At 42.0% G+C, this 22,199-nt stretch overlaps 1 protein-coding gene across 33 annotated transcripts in view; it reads left to right on the forward strand.

The window, feature by feature from the left end:
• Positions 1-11,809, forward strand: part of MAGI1 (membrane associated guanylate kinase, WW and PDZ domain containing 1) — a 359,200-nt gene extending 347,391 nt beyond the window's left edge. For 12 of the 33 annotated variants that reach the window (XM_075095718.1, XM_075095723.1, XM_075095736.1 and 9 more), the window contains 5 exons: positions 2,483-2,573; positions 2,698-2,761; positions 3,787-3,933; positions 5,152-5,290; positions 8,948-11,809. In XM_075095718.1, the coding sequence (XP_074951819.1) occupies positions 2,483-2,573; positions 2,698-2,761; positions 3,787-3,933; positions 5,152-5,290; positions 8,948-9,648 (1,142 nt within the window). In that variant the 3' untranslated portion in view covers positions 9,649-11,809. Of the gene's footprint in view, positions 1-2,482; positions 2,574-2,697; positions 2,762-3,786; positions 3,934-5,151; positions 7,160-7,276; positions 7,623-8,947 lie in introns of those variants that run through there. The other 21 variants (XM_075095722.1, XM_075095727.1, XM_075095730.1 and 18 more) reach the window with 9 other exon arrangements.
• The last annotated feature ends 10,390 nt before the right edge of the window (positions 11,810-22,199 follow it).

A 22,199-nucleotide genomic window follows, 5' to 3' on the forward strand; every position in this document is an offset into this window, starting at 1 on the left:
TTGCATGGTGGCTGGCATGCGTCCTGGACCCGTGTCTAAAAAGCTAGCAAAATTATGCACAACTCCTGACTCATGGGATAGGGTGGGCTAAAGATAGATACAGTACAGTGCCATGAAAATACATCTGTACCAAGATGTGTTGTTGCTCTGCTTGGTATTCTTAGTGTGACCTACTAAATGTAGGAATCTTGCGTTCTCTTTGAAGCCCATCTTCATCTGATCTCCAAATATTTGTGGAGTTTTTAGAGGCTTTTGTTCTGGATGAATACAGAATGCTTAACCATGTTTTGGGCCTTCTTGGAGACAAATTTTAGCATCAAGGCATCTTTACAAAACACACAGAATTATTTCTTAAAATCCAATAGTGTAACCACACACAGGGACATCTCACACAAGCCAGCTGTCAGCAGCACATCCTCACAAGGGCATGTTTTGGCCATGCCTACCCTGAGGGGTGCAGGCAGATCCAGGAGCCTCCCTTGCTCTCTGAGCCACCAGACACAAGCCAGCTCTGGTCTGGAAGATGTTACTGCTCCGTATGCTGAGGGTTTGGGCATGTTAACTGGGGCACAGTGCTGCAGGCAAAGGAGCTGTGCTCTTGTTGCACCCATCTGTTTAAATGGTTCTTCTTTTTCTCTTTCCCTTTTCCTGAGTTTTCCTTGACATTCACAGAAAGGAAAAAGAAAAACCTTCACTCACCTAGATACAAATACATCCATGAAATAAAACAGGTTCCCAGGACCCATGACCACCACCTCTCCTTAACTGAGGCAAAACCCCCTCCCATTTCTGCGATTTTGTGTTACATCTGGACTCTTTAATAATGGCAGATTTCTCCATAGTCAATAAAATGAATTACTGGATGCCCGGAGCTTAAGAGGCAAACAAGAGCAGGGAAGAAGACCTTGTAATTTTATGTTAGTGAGCCAGATGTTTCCATCTGGTTTTCATCGCTGTTGTCTGACGGTGGCTTTTTTTAAATTGGGATTGGAACTAGAGAAGTTCAGTCAAGAAACAAGGTGCATGACCTTAATTTTAGGCGGAATTTTACATGAGTTCTGGGTTAACTCTGGTCTTATTGAAGTCTATGATAAAGCTCCAAAATGACAAGGGGACCATTTTGAAATGCCGTGCTGTGAGGGACACCTAGATAGTCCCTTTTCAGTTGTGCCTACAGCAACTCCCTTCTCAATTTTGTGAAGCAGGAGAGAGCACCTCACCTGGAAGCACCTCCTTCTGTGCATAGAGAAATATGGCATTTGTACAGGCTGAGAGCCCTTTACTGTGGCATAAATTGGGTTTTGAAGTTAATCCTCCTTTCTCTATTCTCTTGGTGAGCCCTTTTGTAAGTGGTACCCAGAACTGTGGATGTATTTGGTACAGGTGGTTCCACGTCCCTGTGTGCAGCTTTGAGTGCTCAGGCAGCAGTGGGTTGTATTTCAAAGACAGATTTCAGGAAGTTTGGGTTTTAGCCACATTCAATATCACCTTGTGAGGTATTAGATAAAAGCCACATCTCAATCCTACTGAAGATTGCAGCTTCTGATGGAGGAAACACTGATAAGCTTATAATCCATAGAATAGTTATTGCTACTATAAAATTAATCCAGTCAACCTACCGTATTTGGAGACTTTAATGATTGGAATTCATGTCATTAGACAACAGATAAAACATTCTTCAACCCTTCCTCCACAAGCCAGTCTTTGTTCTGAGTGTGCCTAACGGTCAGAGATGTTTCTAATACAGACATCCCCGGTTTTTAGGTTTTGGGTGTTTTTTGTCATTCTTTCTTTTTCCAATTGAGTGGCCTTGGATTTTTCTTGAGATTAATGAGAGTGCTGATGTATTTGATTACTGAAGAAAACCCCTCATTTGTGTATTTATTACATAAACATACTATATATATTATATAACTATATATAAATATTTGACTCCCTGCTCTACACTATTTGTGATGGGTAGCTGTGGCAGTTTCTGGTACACACATTTTTTGCTAGTTCACTTTTGCAGTGATGGTTAAGCTAAATGTGATGCCTTCATTAAAGCTTTGACTTTTTCAAGAGCAGAGGGTACAGCAGCAGCAGTTATGTGACAATGTTTCCTAGTTGGTTGTGAGTGTTCAGAAGTTTTTCTCTTACAAAGAAGAAAAACAGACTACACAGTATTTTGGTACATCTGATGACAGATACCAGAAGAAAGCTGAGCCATGAGGCATATATCACTTTAAGTTTCAATGTGCAACTCAAAGGCCAATATTTGTCTGCAACTGAGGTGCTGTGTAGTTTCATATACATAATTGCTATGACTTAGCTTAGACTTTATTGTGTTAATTTTTGGATTTAAGACATTTGAGCCAATCTCAAGTTCTTTAAAAACAACGTAATGATGCTCTCTAGTGAAATGCTTTTGTAAAACTTTAGTTTTATGAGTGAATAGCTAATGGTCTTTCCTCATAATGAAAAAAAAAATATTATTTTGCAGAATCCTCCAATGCTACTTTATTGACCAATGCAGAAAAAATTGCTACAATTACAACCACACATACTCCTCAGCAAATACCACAGGAGACCAGGTCAGATTGTTTTCCTTGAGGGGAGCATGTTGACATGCTCTTTCTTTGGTTACTTCTTGATCATCTTCTTCAGACCCCATGGGCTGTATTTTTCCTCTCTCCCTCTTTCTCTCCTTCATTACAGCAGGAACAACACCAAACCAAAGCAGGAATCCCAGTTTGATTTCAAACCACCCCAAGCAGCACAGGTAAGGAGTACTTTCCTAATTGTTTTGTTTACCACAGACTGTTGCTTCCGATCTGCTTGAGGGCTGTGTTCAAATATTTCCCTTGATAATTCCTACTGGGAAGCTGTTCTCCCTCAATCTGTTTGCTGAAGAAAGAGGATTTTGCTGATTAGTTTCTTAATATGTGTTGCTGTTGTTTCAGCAGAGAAACATTTCCAACACATTCTCAACAAGACTTTTAGGGGGATCAAAAAGAAAAAAAAAAAAAGAGAAAAAAAAAGCTGACATTTTTACAACAGTAATAATTTGTGTGTTTGTTTATTGAATTGTATATTTTGAATGGCCTCTCCAGAAAGTACTGTTGTGTGCAAATGATAAAGTCAGAGGACAAAAAAGAGGAAAACTTAGTAATGGGCATTAGCTGGAGTGTTCCAGCTTTTGCAGATGGCATCTTATTAGAGAGATTATCTATCTCACTGTTAACTTTCCTTGCCACTGGCCATCCTAGAAGTAACCTTTTCCATTAGGGACTTCAGAACATCCCTATGCTAACAGCATTTATGAAAAACAGTGCACATACTTCTGAGCTTCTGGCAAAGGAATAGATGAGGTGGTAACAGAAAGAAAAAGCCAGCACCATGGCGTAGAGTCATCCCAGATACCATTAGACATTTAACTGAACCCTGGCACTGGAAGTGAGGTTGCCCTAGTCTTCCTTTGCAGCTGGTAGAACTCTAACCACCCTCCAGAAATGTGCCTTTCTGCCCTGGGTGCAGGAGGTGTTCTGCAACAGAGGTACCTAAAGCTACGTGGGACTTGGCCAAGCCCGTACACCCACATTTGTCGACCTCTGCCCACACTCCAGATTGCAGGGTGCGATCTGAGAAAGCAGGAAATCCTAGTCTGTGTGTGAAAACTCAACCGATTTTCTTTTTTTAATTATGAGTAAAAAAAATAATAATATTCATTGCTTGAATAATTGAAAAATCAGAGTAGAGCAGCATTGAACTTTCTGTTCAATTACACATGTGTTGTCTTCCCTCCAGCAGGACCAAGACTTTTACACTGTTGAGCTGGAAAGAGGAGCCAAAGGGTTTGGCTTTAGCCTGCGAGGTGGCCGGGAGTATAATATGGATCTGTACGTGTTGCGGCTAGCTGAGGATGGTCCAGCTGAGAGATGTGGGAAGATGAGGGTATGCACAACCAGAGTTTAAAAACACACTTCTTCGCAATAAGCTGACTTCCCTGCCTCTCCCCAGAGGCATACCTTCTGCTGTGCCAGCTAAGAGGAAAATTAAATGTTAACTGAAAGGAGCAGTGGTTCCTATTTACCTCTCTCGGTGGCTTCTGTCACTCTTTTATACAGTCTCTAACAGTGTGCATGCATTGCAAGATTTCACCCCCTTGTTCCAACCCGGGTTTCCAAACTCTAACACATAATCTGACTTCTAAAGCCTAACAAAGTTATGTGTGGCAATGAAAATGTAATAGCCACAATCTTTGCCAGCTCCTTTAAAGCTGGAGCCATGAGTAGGGAATTAGGATGTCCCACCTGATCTTCTCCTCTGCTGAGGGGTAGAGTGTTGAGGGAGCATGTATACCGACCCCTGGATTGCAAAATTATGGTGTGGGTTTTGATTATTATTAACTATTAACTTCACATATCATCTAAATTATAAAAATTATGACAAGAACGTGTTATAAAATGCCTACAGAAAATTAAATTGCTGCGTTTTCTGTATTCCTTGCTGTTCTCTCAGAGGATGCATGAGAACTGTACAGCATACATCTTCTTCTTCTCCACAGCTATCACACAAAGGGCATTTTCAAAATTCTTTTGCTAGGGGTAGATTTATAGGTCCAAAATTTTTGCTGACGAAAATAAATCAGTCCTGCCCTTTGGAAGGCAATGCTGTGACAAGCTCTTCCAAGCCCTGTTTTCCTGTCCTGATAAATGATTACATTTACAAAAGCAGGTTTACTGGTTCATAGTAGGTGTTTGTACCCAAGTGAGAATCGGACCTGAAAAACCTATTTGAACATCCCAGTTACAGCAGACTGTAAAACAAACAACCGCTTTGACCAAAGACTTTACAAACAATCAAAATAAAATAACACCAGTTCTAACACAGCTCTAGTTATTGAGCAATGCAGTAATGCAGGGTGGTTTTACAGGACAGCAATGAAATATTTTGATATGTCAAGCTTTCCTTCTTGTCTTCATGTCTCCCAGGCCCCTGCATACTGTTTTTTGTGGACTGTCACTGGAAGGAGTTGGGTGTATTTAGCTTCACCTGTTGCATAGTTCTTCTTCCACCTTTGCTGTAGCCATTTTCTTGTGGTGTGCTGGTGGGGACCCTTGTGGGGTCTTTTTTCTAATCTTAGATTATTTTCTTTAATTACATTGACAGATCGGTGATGAAATCTTAGAGATCAACGGAGAAACTACCAAGAACATGAAGCACGCTCGGGCCATCGAACTGATTAAAAATGGTGGCCGCAGGGTCCGCCTGTTTCTGAAACGTGGAGATGGCTCTGTCCCAGAATATGGTGGGTCAAACTATGAAAACATTCCTTTCTTCCCTGGCATCACTCCATGAATGATTTATCTCAAGATCTGAAGCAGGAATTCTTTTTTATTTTCCTTTCTCACCAGTGTCTTATCAACCTTTGCAACATATGGTTAATTGCCTCGCTTGTGCTGAATTTTCTACACATTTCATCCTTTGCTTGCTTCCATGGACTTTGGGCGCAGTGTAAGGCAAGATCATCATAGCAGTATTTTTGGTGATCAGAGAGGAAAACAAAACAAAACAAAAAAAACCTTATTGTCTTGTCCAGCCAAACAAGGAATGTCATTGAACTGTGCCAAACTCTTTCTCAGCGGCTGAATTGTTGTTTCAAATAGGTCTCTACTTCTAATCAATGCAAAAACTGGGATCCTGAGTTATTAATCTGAAGCAGTGATTTTTTTTTTGTTAGGTTTTTCTCTTAGTTCCTGTCTGTGTCCATAGACATGAATGCCAAGACAGCTTATGAGATTTTTGCCTTCCCTTAATATTTATGTAAATACTTATAAAGTTATTTAAGAAAAAGAAGAAAGAAAAAAAAAAAGCTTTACTGCAAAAATATATTGATTTGGCCTCCTGAGCCCTTTTCTCCCCCCTTAAGCTGTCTGCTGGTTTCAACTAGTTAATTTGTAAGGTCCGAAAAGGTGAGGAGGTTATGAAAAGGTGCTCTCATGTCTGTCTTGGGGGAAACATTCAGTCCTTGTTTCTTACTAAGAACTGCATTAGATTTCCTTTTCTTCCCCTGGAGGTTGGATTGCTGGGTGGCTTAACTTAGCACACTATTTAATATTATAATTATGTCTTATTTATTTGAGATAATTGTCAAATATTGTGCCCTCGATGGAGGGCTACTCCCAACCAAAGGTCTTTGAGGTTTCTATAGAAACTGATGATTGAAGGGGTGTCCTTTATACTTTTCTCCCTGTATTTGGGTTATTTCTGTGTCAGTAAGTTCTGTGTTTATCATTCACTCCATGTCCTAAAACCAGAAACAAAACCCTTCTGCACAATTTATGAACTAGATTTTCTTTTCATTTACTGTACCACGTTTGAGAGTTTCTGCTCAGTCTGCTCATTATTTACCTTAAAATGACCAATTCAGAGGATAACCAACAAACAATTGAATTGTTTAACAATACGGAAGGGAAGTTGTGGGTTTACACTTCTGTAATATAAATAGCACACCAGAAGGTTCAATGATGGCACTGAAATTCTGTAATGTTCTTTCTACTTTTGTCTTTTCCTATGCTCCTTTGGATGTACAGTACTGTATCATATGCTAGACTGCATAAATACCCTGTAAATTAAGTGCTTCACTTCTCAAAGCATATGTCTGTTGCACTGAGGATGGAAATCCACCACTAATTTCCTTTTGGCTGATGCTAAACCACTAAACGTTCATTCTCCAAGCAAGGATTTAATATACAGGGGTTGCACTACTGTAAAGAGTATCCTTGTAACATTTGGGACTCCTTCCTCTCTTTGTTCTGTTCGCTGCAGTCACAAATGGTTCCTCTAATAATGTTAAGTTCCAATATTTTTCTGACTCGATTGGAACGTGCTTCTCTATGAGGCTGTATATTTTTGTAATGAGTTTTGTACTTATTTTTAATGTTGTGGTCTCTGGTGGACTTTATTTTTCATTGTTGTTTGATTGTTAATGTTTTTTCTATGACATTCTGTGTCGCTGTTCCAGCTGTCTTTTAGAATGGATGCTCTCGTTGTCTGGGTTATTGAATCACCTCTTAGATGTCTCTTTATGTCACGATAATAACAACTGCTGTCTTTGCAGCCTTATATTTGGGTGAAGCCTAGGCAATCTGACTGGAAAAATAAACTTTCTTTATTCTAAGATAAAATATGAAGATTTTTCTTTCTTTCATCTTTATTATAGGGAATCTAAATTTTCTACTTTTCTCTTTCTCTTTCTCTTACTTTTCTTGGTGCTGGGCTCTTCCTTCCTCAGCGATGATACCTCCTAATATCGCTGCATGTATGAGAAATGACAAGCTCGGGGAGTCTTGCTTCTACCTTATGGGCCATAATCAAACTACGGTTTGTAGCTAAAATCAATATTAGGTGTTTTTGTGCTGTGGCCTAATTCCCTCACATTGCTTTCTGCTTCGCTATATTTTATATGTACAGCAATTCATTCCGAGCACCCTGCGTCCCCTGAATTGTAAGTACACCACAGGACACGTTTAGACCTCGCGCGTACCTTGTGCGATAGCCAGGTTGCCGCAAGCCACGTACTTACAGCTACGGAAAAACGGTGTGGTCCCCAGCTGCTGCCTGAAAATGCTAATAAGCAAAAATGCACACACGTGAGTCGCAGCACAGGTTTCACCTGGAAATCACAAAACTCACGGCCCATGCACACACCGACCCTCCCAAGCTAAGGGATGGGAACGCCATCAAATGGGAGACGCTTCGGCGTGATGGCAGGAGGAATGAGCATGTAGAGTGTTTGGCTTGGGGGAGGGAAGACAAAAAGGAGAAAAACAGAAAAAAAGATCTGTCCCCACAAGTGTTTGTGAGGGTTTTCAGTCATTGCCATCAGGACAGTCCACCTCGAGGTGGGTGTCTCGGTGCGAGTGGCAGGAAGCCTGCAGGAAGCGTAGCTAACGACAGCTGAGCTGCTGTGCAGAAGTTACTTTAAAAAAGAAAACAATAAGCAAATAAAAGCAATGCTCACATTAAGTCAGCACAGCTACTTTAATGTTTGCCATGTCTATAATGAATCATTCATAAACATCCGTTACAAATGATGTGAGTAATTGAAGCTTAGCTGCAGCACAGGGCTGGTTTTTAGTTTGGGGGTTGGTTTTTTCCTTCTGCTTTGCTGTTTGGCTTGCAGAGGCAGCTTAGCTGTATTTTACCTGAAATACTACATTAAAAATAATGAACTGGAGATTAGGTTTTAATCAAAGCCATCCTACATATTACAATATCTTTCCATTGCTTTGTTATGAAAAAATCATAACCTCTGTCATTGTTGTTCGAATCATTGTGGCAAAACCAAAATCTACCCTAGGACTTTTCATAACGTGGTAGAACTAAGTGAGATTAAGTAATGTCTTAAATGAAATGGAAATTGCATGATTACAGTCTAATTCTCACACCTTCAAAATGTTATTTTATGAGGTGAAAACTTAATTCTATTTTCTGTACATTTTCTGCTATTTGAAACAAGGCCTCCCACACCTGGAAGGCAGTTCTTTCAAAAGACTTAAAAGTAAAAAATATCATTTCCTAAAGGCCCTCTTTATTGGAAACTGTTAAAAAAACAGTCAACAACCCGAACTACAATATTTTATTTTTTTTCCACTGGAAAGAAAGTAGTGTAACCGAAACATTATGAATTGGGCTTGGGGAAAATGTAAAATGCCCCATGACAAGAAGAGCATAAAGATGATATCGGCTTCGACCAAAACACGGCTAACGAACAGAGCAGCACCAGTACTAACCTGTAACTCTCGTTGTTCGCAGTTAAATTAACAAAAGCTTTGGTTAGCCTTCGCTGACTGCTTTAACAGTTGTTTGTTTTTGTCACTAATGAAGTCTGAAGAGTGCTAAGTGGTGTCACGGCGCCGCGGAAGGCATCGATACCAAACGCTTTGCTGTTATTTTCTTTCAGACCCCAGCAGTGACAGGAACAGTCCCGCCACAGGTTCACAAAATGTATCGGAAATGAAACCCGTGCCATCCGACCGACGGCAGCACCCATCATCGGAGTCCAGTTATCCACCAGACCTTCACAAATCATCACAACATGGGGACAAGCGGACTTACGTTAGAGACCTAAAAGGCAGCAGAGAGTTTAGCAGACATCCCAATGAGCACCACACTTGGAATGGGACTTCTAGAACCAACGACCACGTGCCAGGCAGGAGGACGGAGAGGTCGCCGGAGAGGAGGCACGAGAGGCAGCCGGAGAGGGCGGTGGTGAACGGGCAGAAGAAGAGGTCTCCCGAAAAGCGGAGGGAAGGCACGAGGAGCGCTGACAACACTTTGGAGAGGCGGGAGCGACACGAGAGGAGGAGAGACCTCTCCCCCGAGAGGCGCAGAGAGCGGTCGCCCAGCCGCCGCCGGCGGTCGCTGGAGAGACTTACGGAGCCGAGGAGGTCGCCCGATCGGAGAAGAGAGAGCTCCCTGGACCGGCGGGCCAAGTCGTCTGACCGGCGGAGGGAGAGGTCGCCCGACAGACGGCTCAGGGAGGAGCGAGTCGGCCACCGGGAGAGGGAAGACCCCGGCTGGAAGCACGAGCCAGGCCGCAGGCACCCGCCCGAGCAGCGCAGGCGGCCGTACAAGGAGTGCAGCACTGACCTCAGCATCTGAGGGGCTCCTCCGGGGTCCCCGTCGCCTTCCCCACGCCACAGGAGCGGAGGAGAGAGTGCGGGAGCTGAAACCATCCGGCTTTCGCAGGCGAGGAGACATCCGGCACCTGCTGATCCTACAAACCTTTTATGCAGATGAAATCTTATGACAAACAAATAAAAAAGTGTTGTGCCTGATGTATAATATTAAAGAAAGTATTTTTCAGTGTATTCTTTTTTTTTAATTACTTGCCAAATGTTGGTCCTAAAGGATTATAAAATTTCGTTTCTACATTCTTTGTAGATTTCTTAAGAATAATTCCTTTATTGGGCTACTTTCCCCCCTCCCCAATATAGTAAATGGGGGTAGCCGGTAATATAATATAGGCAAAGGATTTTATGACCAAGTTTGAATAATTTGATCCAGACTGTTCTCTAGTGACTCACTGCTACACTGTATGTAGAAAATTTTTTAAGGGTTGGGGGTGGGGAAGGAAGAAAATCGTTCATCTCAGTAGGAATGGAGCGCTCCTGCTGAAGGAATTAAAAAAGAAAGAGACAAATGTTCCTAAAATTGCAAGAACTGTTTGAAGAGACTACTGTTTCAATGAAGGATATTTATAATAATAAGAAATAATAAAGCAAAACACAAACCCACACAGCACAAGATGATTTACGATAAGGAATTTCTAGTTTGTTCCGTGAACAGTTTATACTTTCAGGCCCCCTCTACAGGATGCGCAAAGGCAGAAGGACTGGTAACCACCATGCCTGTGTCACACACTAACGTAGACTGTTGATCTCTCATTAGCCTCAGCACCATTTAACGATATTTCATTAAGGCAGCCGCTGCAGCCCTACTCATCTTCTAGATGTATACGGACAGCAACCTGAGCATGCATGGTATTGTTTGTCTGCTTTGAAGCGAGGGAAGGGATCGGGATCCCGGGACAAGGCACAATGCGGTGGGAGCAAAGTCCTCCCTCTTGGAGTAGGTGTGTTCCTTTTGCTCAGGCAAAACCAGTGGGCTTTTCTTATTTTGCCAAATTCCAAAAGCTCTCTTCTTCTCGCTCTATATTTAAGTTTGGTGGGTTTTTTTTTACTGGTTCATCCTTACTGAGACAAAAGGAGTGCACTTGCTGAAAAAAAAAGAAAATAAAGAAAAAAAGAAAAAGATGTATCAAAGGAAAAACACAGGCAAAAAGAGGCAATCAGTGGGACAACCTGGTTGTAGAAGCCTACCCATACTGGTTATATGCTGTAAATTTGGATCTAGGAACAGCAGCAAAAGGGAAAACTGCAAGTTTCTAAGTTGCATTTTTAAATTTGCAAGTTGTGTGGTAAGTCTGCTGTAGTACTGGTATAAGATTTGAATGGATTACTGCCTAGCTGAGCCAAAATGTTTGCCGTTACTGTTGGACCACTGAAGTAAACTGCTGCTTTTTACAGTGCATTGGTGTGTACATGTATACTGTTTCACATTTTCCATATGAACACAAAAACATTGCAAGTCTATCACTGTTGTTGCCATGGTACTGTAAAAACAAAACCAAGAAAGAAGATGGCCGATCATTGTGTGTACAGTTTAAATTGTAATTAATAGAGCCTGTTGGAAAAAAACAAAACTGTTGCCTTTTTTCTTGTATAAAAGAGGATTTATGACAAAATTTAGCTGTGAGGAATGTGACTAAGTGTTTATATTTCTGAAAATGGAACAAATTGATTCAGGGGATATATTTTAATGTAAACTGAATCAGGTATGTAAAGCTGTTTTAAAATGGGAGACTATATAAGTAATTCTAAAGCTTTTGTTGGTTTGAATATAATTTCTTTTTTCATGGTGGGCCTGCTTATGTATTATTAAGCACTTGTATGCAGTCTATGTTCTTCAACCATCATTTCTTGCAATGTGCTATAGACATAATGCTCTTTTCGGTGTTGATGAAAAGCAGTATGTGGGCCAATCTTTTTTATAAAACACTATGCATATATAAATACTACATTGTTCATAGCTTTATTTGACTTATTGGGTTTATACATAACACTAGTATGAGTAGATGTGGACTTACCCAGTATGAGCTTCTTTCCTTGGAACAGACACTATGTATATGATGTAGCAACAAAGAAGGAGAAAGTCTGTGAATGCTATTTTTATTATCAAATAAAGTTTTCCATACAAAGCATACATATGAGTGTAGTGATAAGATAAAGGAGGAGCCACACCTTAACGTTACTTTACTAAATTAGTAAACTGTAGGTTACAGTCTCCAAGGGCCATCAGTTTAATATGGTTTAATCACCCATTAAATATAGATTAATCATTTGACAAGCCTGAAAGCACAGGTTCCCAGTTTTCCAGTCTAAAATTTTCTTCCCCAAAATACTCAGAAGCTAAGGGTTTAGGAGAAGCAGGGGCTGTTACTACATCTGGGTTTTGTACCACTGGTTCTTCAGCATGAGCAACAGTGTAAAATCAAGACAAGGCATCAACTACTCTGTTGCCATTGTTGGGATTGTTGGTGCCATATATATGTGTGTTTATATGTGTGTATATACATGCATATATATATATATATATCACCAAGCCTATGTGTCTCTCATCTCTTAGTTCTTGAAATGTGTAAAGACTGTTAACTTAAGGATTGTGAAACTCTTTAACTATATTTTTTAAATAACCTTTAAATGTTTCTAGTTTATCAGGCCCCACTCGTGTTCTCCCGATACTTCAGGTAACCTGCTGGGAGTCCAGGCAGCTTGAGAGTCACTGGTGAATTGTTTGTATTCCCAGTCACAGCATCTGCTGAGGGGTTTGTCTGATGCAGCCTGACTCTTCGGGGTATGTTGGGTCACCGGAAGAGTGTTTGGATATTTTAGGTTTGAATCTGTTGTGCTGTTCAATGCCTTTTTACTCTGAAATTATATTGTAATGGTACACATTGGTTCTCAATTTGTATCTTCTGCTGTTACAACCATTTGTCCTCTCCTTGTTCATGCCATAGCATAGTTTAAATGGTCTCAGAGAGCTGATTAGGTGAGTCTCAAGCTTTTGAAGCGTGTCTTTGAAGTGTTGAGTCTCAAACTAAAGAAGATATTACATAGTTAATACCAAAATTACGTTTTACAGAAACATTTAATTTAAAAAACACTGCAAGTTGACAAAAAAAACCCAACATGCCAGTTATTCAAAATGCCTTGTTAGTGGTGGCATTCTTTCTACTGCTTCCAAACCCACTGAAAGCTGGAGCCCTGCTCTAAAGCATGAGCATTGCAGCTCCATATTCCATGGTGCAGCCTTATTAACTTTAATTAATTCCAGCCTTCCTTTTGACCATAAAGTATTTTTCAAAACTTCTAAAAATGAAAAGAAACCCTTTTTTAGATTGTAACTTGGCTCTTGTTTTGTCAAACAATGTTCTACAGCTATGAAGCTGCCAAAAAGATGAATTAGAGTGTGTTTCTGATGAAGAAATGAAAAGTTTATGAAGTGGTAAGTGAAAAAGCTCTGCAAATTGATATTGTTAGGTGTTGGGTTTGTTTTGGTTTTGAGTTTTACATCTTTTTTTATCAGTGTTACGTGGTCAGGATCCTGTGCCATCAATGTGCTTAGTCCTGCCTTTTGTGTAAGTGTTGATTAATACCTAATTGTGAAAGATTTTGTCTGCAGAGGGGCTGTCAACCAACATGGAGCATTTTGTGGGTTTTGATCTTTTTGGTTAGAGTTGCAACTAACTTCTACATTAGCTGATCTATGGTTGCTGCCTTTATACACTTTCGCTCAATTCGCTCCCTCTTGAATATTCATTCCTTGGCATTCGGGCCAGTGCTTTATTTAATAGTGATCTTGTGTTAAACCCATCTGCTGTACTATACTTGTTTTATCACCGGAGTAGTAATTATAGATACTGTTCTCCTCCTCATTTTGATACCTTTTGTTACAACAGGCTTTCAGCTCTGTCTTTTGGCTGACTGTTCTGCTGAAGAACATTATAAATGGCTCATAATACGTTCAGTTTATTTGGCTCTCGTAAATAGTACCAGGAAAAGTTGTCATTTATGATCCACTGCTGTCATCTGTAAATGTGTGCCTCTTAGGCCTTTGGGATTGTATTTTCTTAAGATTTATTTTCAAGAAAGGAAGAGTAGGAACTAAAAAAAGTATCCCAATTTACTTAGCAGTTGTTGTAAATTACATGAGTCTTGAGAAGATGCCAGTTTCTGTTTTGGATGCGATGCTAATCCATCAGCATTGCTTCCTGGGTATATAATGAAGAGGCAGTAAAATGTCATACAAATGGAAAATTGTGGGGTTTCAGGACAGAGAGGAGTATAAAATATGTGCTGCCACAAAGGCTGCCGCTTAATGCACGAAGAAATTCAGTGGTTGGGAGTACCCGTGATATGACAATCTGCCACACGAACATGAACTTCAAGTCAGAGATTGCTTTTCAGAATTTTAGGCATCAGTATTTCTTTTTCCTTACTGCCTTTATTGCCACGAACTCACAGCGAGATAGCATTGTACCTGTACAACACACTGGGAAAAAGTTGGCTTCGCTTTTTAGGACATTCTCTTCTCTTCCAAATTCCTATAAGAGGCCTTCAAACCACATCTTCAAATAAGCTCTTGGCAATTAACATACAGGTTGCTGTCATCTGAAATTTACCCTTTTAAATGCTCTTGTAAATAATAAATGGCCATCAAAGTTTTAAAATGCAGCTATTGCTGTGGACACAGTGTTTCTAAAATATTTAAAATCTCTATGTTTCTTAATATTTCCAGAGCCTGGGAGAGGGAGACAGCACACATGCTCCTTCCCAGGTGAAATTGTACTAACTGCAGGATTGTTTCTAAAGCAAACTAATGAACTACATCAAAGTGTAGGAAGTTGTCTGCAGAACTGTGTCTGAATTCTCAGTTCAATGCCCATAACCCTGAGCACATCCTATCAACTAGGGTATAAATGCCATTAAAATCAAGTGAGGTTTTGAAGTCAGACATCTCTGCAGAAACCCATTTCAGTGATCATGTGAGCTAAAATGGTGTGCCCTTTGTTGAAGCCGCAGAGATGAACACCCACCATCTATGTTGCCGGTGGGTAGGTGAGGAGGCTGTTATCCCCAGCAAATTTTCTTTGGCAGCATGTGAATTGAAAATCCTCGGTTTCGAAGAGTAGTCTGAGCCTCAAGAAGTTGAAGTGGAAATGGAGGTGGTTTAGTCTCTTCAATGAGTCTCATTAGCTTTAATTTTGCAGCAAACAGTTTCTTAGAACTTTTGAGGAGTTTTGCTGCAGCAGGAGGGGGGGAAAGAGCAGAAAATGATCTGCAGAGATACACTGAAGCTGAGTGTTTACTTTGGATATACTCAAGCAAATCCAAATTGCTGGCATTGTGCCTCAGCCAAGGTTACTTGGTCTGTTCCTAAGCTGATATGACTTTGGGGCTGACTGTAAGAAAGAGTCAGGCTTGTATGGAATGGGAATTCTACCTGGCTTACGTGGCTTTTGTAGACCAGGCTTCATCTCCGGCCTGTGTCATCTATGACCAGTCTGAAATTTCCTCCTCTCCTTTGCACTAGTCAGAAATTTCAGTCTTCAGATTCTCTGTCTGTCATTAGAGGCCCTAGCTTGTGTGACACTACCTTGCATCTGCTGTGAGCTAAGAGCATGTGTATGGATGTATCTGTGGCTGAGCTTTTCTGCAGTAATTTGCTGAGTCAGGAAAACTGGATGGTGAGACTGTCCCTCCAAGCCTGGTGACTCCCGTAAGTATGAATGAGATTCGTTTAATTAGCTGTCTTGCTTCTTTCTAAGGATAGTCAGAAACAGGAATGTCTGGGGGAGGAAAGTTGGCTGAGGTTCATTCCATATGTGCTAGAGAAAATATTGATTGGATGTGGAAGCAACTTTGAGAGTTTCTTGAGGACTCAGGCTTTTGTTCCACATAAATTAGTAGGTTTTTTCCTCATTGTTCTTCAGTAAGGTTCTTCTGGATCCTGTTTTTGCTTCCGAGACTCCAGTTTGCTTTGGGGGCCCGCAGGCAACTTCTTTCCTCTCTGTTTGATCCAACAATTGTTGCCACTGCTTTGAAGTGTTGAGTCTGCTGGCAAAGCCTTTGCCTTTGTAACCTTTGAACTGCAGTTGTGTAACACAGGGCTCGCTGCCAAGAACGCGAGGCAGTTTCTCTGCTGTGCAATACAGCACCAGACGTGGTCAGCGTGTCCTTCTCCTACTCCTTGGTGGAAACAGGGCTCCTGACCACAGGCATGGAGAGCAGAGGAGAGGGCATCCTCAGACAAAGCCAAGAATCACTCTCTGAAGAAGCACCAAAGTACCATGCAAGTCCAGTGGGCTTCCAGATGTGACACAAAAACTAAAAGAAGTCGTGAAATTTGTGTGGCTGATTCACAGTACTGAATTCATTATTCTGTGAAATGATTTATTGAATGGTTAGAAGATGTTTAAAGATCCCAGTGCACTTTAGTTGCATGGTATTAATAACAGTAACAGAAAGAAAAGATCCTAGATCATTAAAAAAATACATGGCATATATTTTCTTGTCACGCTTTCCTATATTCTTGTTGAGGATGCATCAGACATGTTTTCCTTCTCCACTCCTTTCTTAGTTGAAGGAATAACTTGATGGGACAGGTGTTTTTAGACAATGCTGGGGATATGAAAAAGAAATCTTCTTGCTGGAACCTCAGAGAAGAAGTCTAAACCAGTTCTTCAGTAGTCCTTGAAAAGTGTCATTTTATGCAAGTGATACTTGCTGTCACTTAATATACATTTGCTGCCCTGAAAAAGGTTTAATTCTTAATAAAAGAAACCGCTAACTGCACCTTCCTAGCACGCATGGCACACATTGGCCTGAATGGTTTCTTTTTTTCCCTCTGACCAATTAACAGGATTGAAAATTGACTACTGCTGAATTTCCTTGTGCTTTTGGGACAGCTTGGTCTGGAAGTCTTCAGCTTAATTGTGCAATAACAATGCAAAAATATGCAAACTAGAAACAGCTCTGAAGCGCTTAACATTACAACACTCACACAATTTTGATTATCTAGAGCCTGTGTCGAGAGCCTGGAACAAGCCTGCGTGAGGGACCCCGTATCTTGCAAGGTGCATCGCTGTTCCATTGGCTGGTGCTTTTCAGCTGCTGCCCATGAGGCTGGAGCATCTGGGGCTGGGAGGCAGCAGGGCTGCCGTTATTGCAGCACTCAGTGGCTTGAACTGGTGGGCACACAGCTCTGCATTACTCCTGAGTGCCTGCGTGCTTCTCGGGGCATCCCAGAGCCAGAAGGGGGTTTTCCTCCATGAAGACCTCCAAGTAAGGAGGACTGCTTCCTTTTGTTGAGAGCAGCATGATGAACACTGCCCTCCCCTGTGACATTGCACCAACTCAAATATTTTATCCTGAAGTTCTGCCTCTCTGAGAGATTAATCTCTGTCTGTAACTAATATTAATATTTACGATGACTGCTTCTGCTATTGCATTGCTTCAGCATATTGCAAAAATTCATATCCCTCTGCTTACTAAAGATTTCATCCATCAGCCTGACTCCTTATTCCAATTATGATTTAATAAAGATAGATCTTTCTTCTAACACAGCTTCGTGGCATTTCCAAATTTTTGATCCTTTCTATGACTGACGTGTTTTACAGCCATGAATTCTCATGATTTTTGCATGAAAATTCTTCTAGAAAAGGATGCACTCTAATTCAGTGAGCCAAAAATAGCCACACTCTGCCTTCAGGTTTAGACGTGCTTTACTCCCTGCTTCATTGTGAAAAATAATCCATAAGGATAGCAGTTCGGAGGGAAAAGTCAAGTGAATTTCATAGTAAAGTACTGAATGAAGGGACAAGTAGACTGTTGTGAGCTTCATTAGAAAGTTAACGTATGCTTGTTTGCACTTCTGTCCAAAATGAGGTTTGGTTTTCAGTATGTTTTTATTCTCACTGTTGGTGGGTTTTCTGCTTTGTGTTATTCAGTTTGCCTTCCTACCTGTAGCCTCCCATAGCTGCTAATGCCTCATGATTTACATCATTGTCTTGCTGTATCTGTTTTGATAAAGTGGCATACTGCTGACTCGTTTATTTTCAGCAGGCTCTTTGTCTTTATCATCTTTTACTGCAAACCATAGCGGTTCATTCTTTCTCAGTCTCTGGTTCCTACAAGGTCTTGTACTAAAGGCAGGATGTTGTGAGGTTTGGGGCTTCATTTATCAGAATAGAATTGCATCCACAGTTTTGCAGCAAAATGGAAAAGTTGGGAAAATGTTGAAAAGCTGCACCAGCAGATTTCATACATCAGACTATTAGAAAGAACTGATTTTCCAATTTTGCACAAAACCAGCAACTTTTGTTTGCGTGGACTTCTGCCAAACCCACATTAATTGTATTTAATTTGATTGCTTGGAGCGCAGATGAAAATGCTTTTCAAATAATTAGTTGACTGTAATCATGGAGATCCTGATTCAGAAAAAAGCCTTGCTGAGGAAAGCACATAAGCATATGCCCGAGTTCTGTTGAAGTCGAGGGATGTAATCATTTAATTAAAGCCTTCCTGAGCAAGGTCAGGAATGTTCACAGGAGTCAAAACGAACAGCATTGTCTCAATCTATGCCAGAAACAACACCACTTGTGGTCTACTGATCAACGGTTTTCATAGTTTCCTGTCCTTGGCTTTTTTTCTTAACCGCTCCGCCAAGGATGTCCACGTCTGAGACTTGTTCCACATGTGCTCTCAAGTGGCAGTGCCCCTCGGGCAGCATAAGCACATCCAAAACCCAGTTGTATCTTTTCGTCCTGTTACTGGCCTCCCCCTCCCCAGGCAGTTTCTCTCCATGATACCTTCCCACATTTCTCCACTTGCTCTGCTCTGCAGTGCTCATGTTCTCCAGTGTGGAAACTGGCTCTACACTGGGGATATCCATTCATCTAGGTGTGTTGGATGAGAAGAGCATCTCTTCTCTCTCACGATCATTGGTAGTGTGTATTTAAAGGGTTTCTGTTTCTTTTTGCCACAGCTTCTTACGGTTCCTATGCTGGGCAATATTCCCCATCTTGCCATGGTATTTCATAGCTCAGCCTCAGGTGCCTACTCAGACTCACAGGACACATTTACGTCTCGGGCATCACCAGATCCTGGCTGAGGGGGCTCAGCGCTAACTGAAGGATGCAGACCAGAACACTGCCACACCTACCCTTGATAAAGTCCTCTGCACTGTCGGTGAGCACAGTTTTGTGTTGAAATTAAGGTGCCAAAAAAACAGGTATACTCAGCTGTGCGGGTGAGTCAAATAAAATAGTGTTTCCATAGCAATGAAGTAGTTATGACCTACACAAATGGTCTAGAGTTATGAAAGAATCAGGAGGAGAAGCTGAAGTTTGAGTATTTTCTATGGTGGAAGTGAACCAGAAATGCAAAAGGAAAGGCAGATGTTGAAACAAAGATAAAGCCAAGTGCGCAAAAATCCATTTTCTTAAAAATCAAACAAACAAACAAAAAAGGCCTGTCAGAATGATAGTCAGGGTAGCATTTAGCTCTCAGTGACTAAGTTAAAAACAAGGAAGACTGCAAAAATGAAGCAAAATGGAAAGGTAAACAGCTGAAGACAGATTTCTGTTCAAAAAGCAGATAGCAAAGAGCTTTTTAAATGTTTCTTATATTGAAAAATTTCACCTTCCTATAAGCTTGTACAAAAAAAAGGTACCCCCAAAACCAAACCCCACCAAAAAGAAACCCCAAACAAAAAGCCCAACAGAAACAGCCCCCGCTTCTGGTGTTACCCTGTGTTTCCTCTCTTGGAACACCCATAAGAAGAGCTGGCAGTGGAAATGTTTCAATGTAGTATGAATGTTCAAGATAAAACAGCAGAGAACTACCTACGAAATAGAGGGAATGTTGGACTGCTTTCTCCTGCACATTCTCATTTTCTTTCGTTGCATATTTAGCAGGGTTAAAACTAGGTCAGACTCTGCCCGCCATGTGCTGATGCTGCGGCTGTGACATTAGCCTGGAGCTGCCTCTGTCTGCTGTCAGTTTTCAGGACTGGTATGAGATATCTGGTGGAGTCGGAGGGCCTGATCTTCCTCTTGCAGACCATAGCGTAAATCAGAGTGGGTCTGCAGAGGCAGCAGCATAAGGCATGGCATGGGCCAAGGACCTGCAGGCACTGGGACAACTGGAGGGAGACTGATCTTGAAGGCGTGACCAGGAAGGACCAGAAGGGTCTTTCATACAAACAATATTCACCCTTAGGGCAGGAGGCCTGGCTGCAGCAGGATTCATGACTTTGGACAAGGGAGGGTTTCACACTCCTCTGCCAGAGAGGCAGCCAAGGCTTTCTTATTGACATGTACAGGGCAGGGGCGGGGAGCAAGATGTGTGGGCAGGGGCCCTTGTGCCAGGTTAAATATGAATCTGCTGTGCAAATAGAGACAGCAGCCCATCAGACACCTCATCTACCCTTACTGAGGAGAAGACAGAGCAGACATCCTTCCCCATCTGAAATAATGTGCACATCAGTGCACAGCTGCTTGCCACCATTTGGTGGCCCTTCTGGCTGAGCAAGAGCGCTGCCGGCAGAGGACCAAACCCTGACTGGGGTGCTCGGTGCCAATGTGTTAGCATTGGAGGAGATTAAACACTTCGTGTTACAGCGGCAGCAATTCCTTGTCGAGGTGTGGCTCCCAGCAGCCAGGCTCGGGGGCAGCGAGCTCACCATCGCCGTGGGAAGGGTCCACCTCAGGGCTGTTGCCACCAGCGATGGAGGCAGCCCAATTTCAGTAGGACCTGTGGGAGGTTCTGAAGCGGGGAGAAGACAGGACCAGCCTGGCAGGTGGGAGTAGTCCCTGGGTCATTTGCTGCTCCTTGGTTTCTTCTGATCATGCCATCTTACTGGTCTGTCTCACTACCAGCATCATCTTGTGGGAAACCACACTGTGTCACTACATTGTGTGTCACGTTAATCCCTGCATCTGATTACAGGGTGATTTTTATACTACAACAGAGTTTAAAGGACAGGCCAAAGTCAAGTAATTAAAGATCCTTGGGTTTCTGAAATGAACCCATCTTTACAGGGAAGCGTAAATCCTAATATGCTGACGCTGCAACAATGTATTAGCCCCGGCAAACGGACCTTTAACAAATCAGGGACAATATCAACAAGGTAAGAGATGTCTGTCTTCTTTTATTCAGAAACACAAAAGAAGTCAATGGGATGGGAGGCCATTCCCCAGCATGCCGCTGAGAAATTCCCAAAACAAATGCACCCCCTAGTTCTTGCTTATTGTAAGAAAAGCTTGGAGGGCACACAGACTTTGGGTCCCAGGCAGGTGAGAATGTACCTGCTCTTTGTTTTTTGATGGAATTTTCTCTTTTTTCTTTGCCGTTTCTCTAATGGTTAATCTGTGTTTTTAGAGAGAAGGGTAACCACAGTTCCTCACTCCAGACACGTCAGTCAGGAGGTTGGTGGGGTGGGATGAGCAGCACCTAAACATGATTGATGTATTCACTGTCTGGAGAATTTCCTTCTCTGCAATCATTGTGTTAAGTTCTGATCTCCAGGACATAAAACTAAATGATGTGAATGCTCTGGTTTGTTTTTTATCACTCAGGACAAAATGGTGAACTTCTAGATAGCCTGGCACTAGTAGGATGTAGGGAGGAGGAGGAAGTAAATGCAAGGAGAGAGTGATCCAAGTGCCTCCCTTGGTTTTGGCCGAGTTGAGTGGTAAAATGAAGGCAGTTTATCAGCCAGTACTGTTGTGTAAAGGATGCAAGATGCATCTGTCATGCTTCACAGGCTGCAGAAGCTATTACCCTTTGTGAAAGGCAGAATAGTTCACTAGGAATATCTGAACCATCTCTGATCTACTGGATGTTGTTGAAATGGGCTCTTGGGCTTAGTATCCGATCAGCCCAGCTGTGCTGAGCGGGGTGTCTTGCTAAGCCCCCAGATACAGTGGGGTCTTTGACTTTGCAGAGTCCCTCTGAGTAGCACACATCATGTTGGGGAGAATTCACTGGCTCTGACACTGCAGCATGTACATTCGCTGGGGCAATCAGGGCAGTGCAAGGGTCATCCAAATGCTGAGGATGCAAAGCTCAGTGCATTCCCACCCAGCTGCAATGTGTGGTTCAGCTCAGGACTGATGAGATGGCTGGCACAGGAGCTGGAGGAGAGTTGCTCATCCACTGTGTTTTGTACAAGGCCAGATGTATTTGGCAGCACTAAATGTGATAGTCCTGAGCAGATTCTCACTTCCGAATGCGCTGGTTGCTGTCTTAGAAACGAGACACCTGCAGTATATTTTGTATGCGTGCACACATGTGTGCAGTCCCCGGTCCTCCCCCAGGTTTTCCTGCATGCTAAACACAGCCAAAGACTGTTGGGGTTTTTTTCCCTACCATCAGACAAGTGAATCTAATTAATTCCTTCAGTCAGGATATGAATCCATCAGATCACCTGCCCTTACCTAAATGCAGTCTGCTCTCCTGTGTGCTCCTGGCTTTTGGCAGTCTTTAGCTGTAGCCACAAGTAGCAGGTCTGAACTGTGGGGTACCCTT

Source organism: Phalacrocorax aristotelis, chromosome 6, assembly GCF_949628215.1.
Source record: "Phalacrocorax aristotelis chromosome 6, bGulAri2.1, whole genome shotgun sequence".
NCBI classification, from domain to species: Eukaryota; Metazoa; Chordata; class Aves; order Suliformes; family Phalacrocoracidae; genus Phalacrocorax; species Phalacrocorax aristotelis.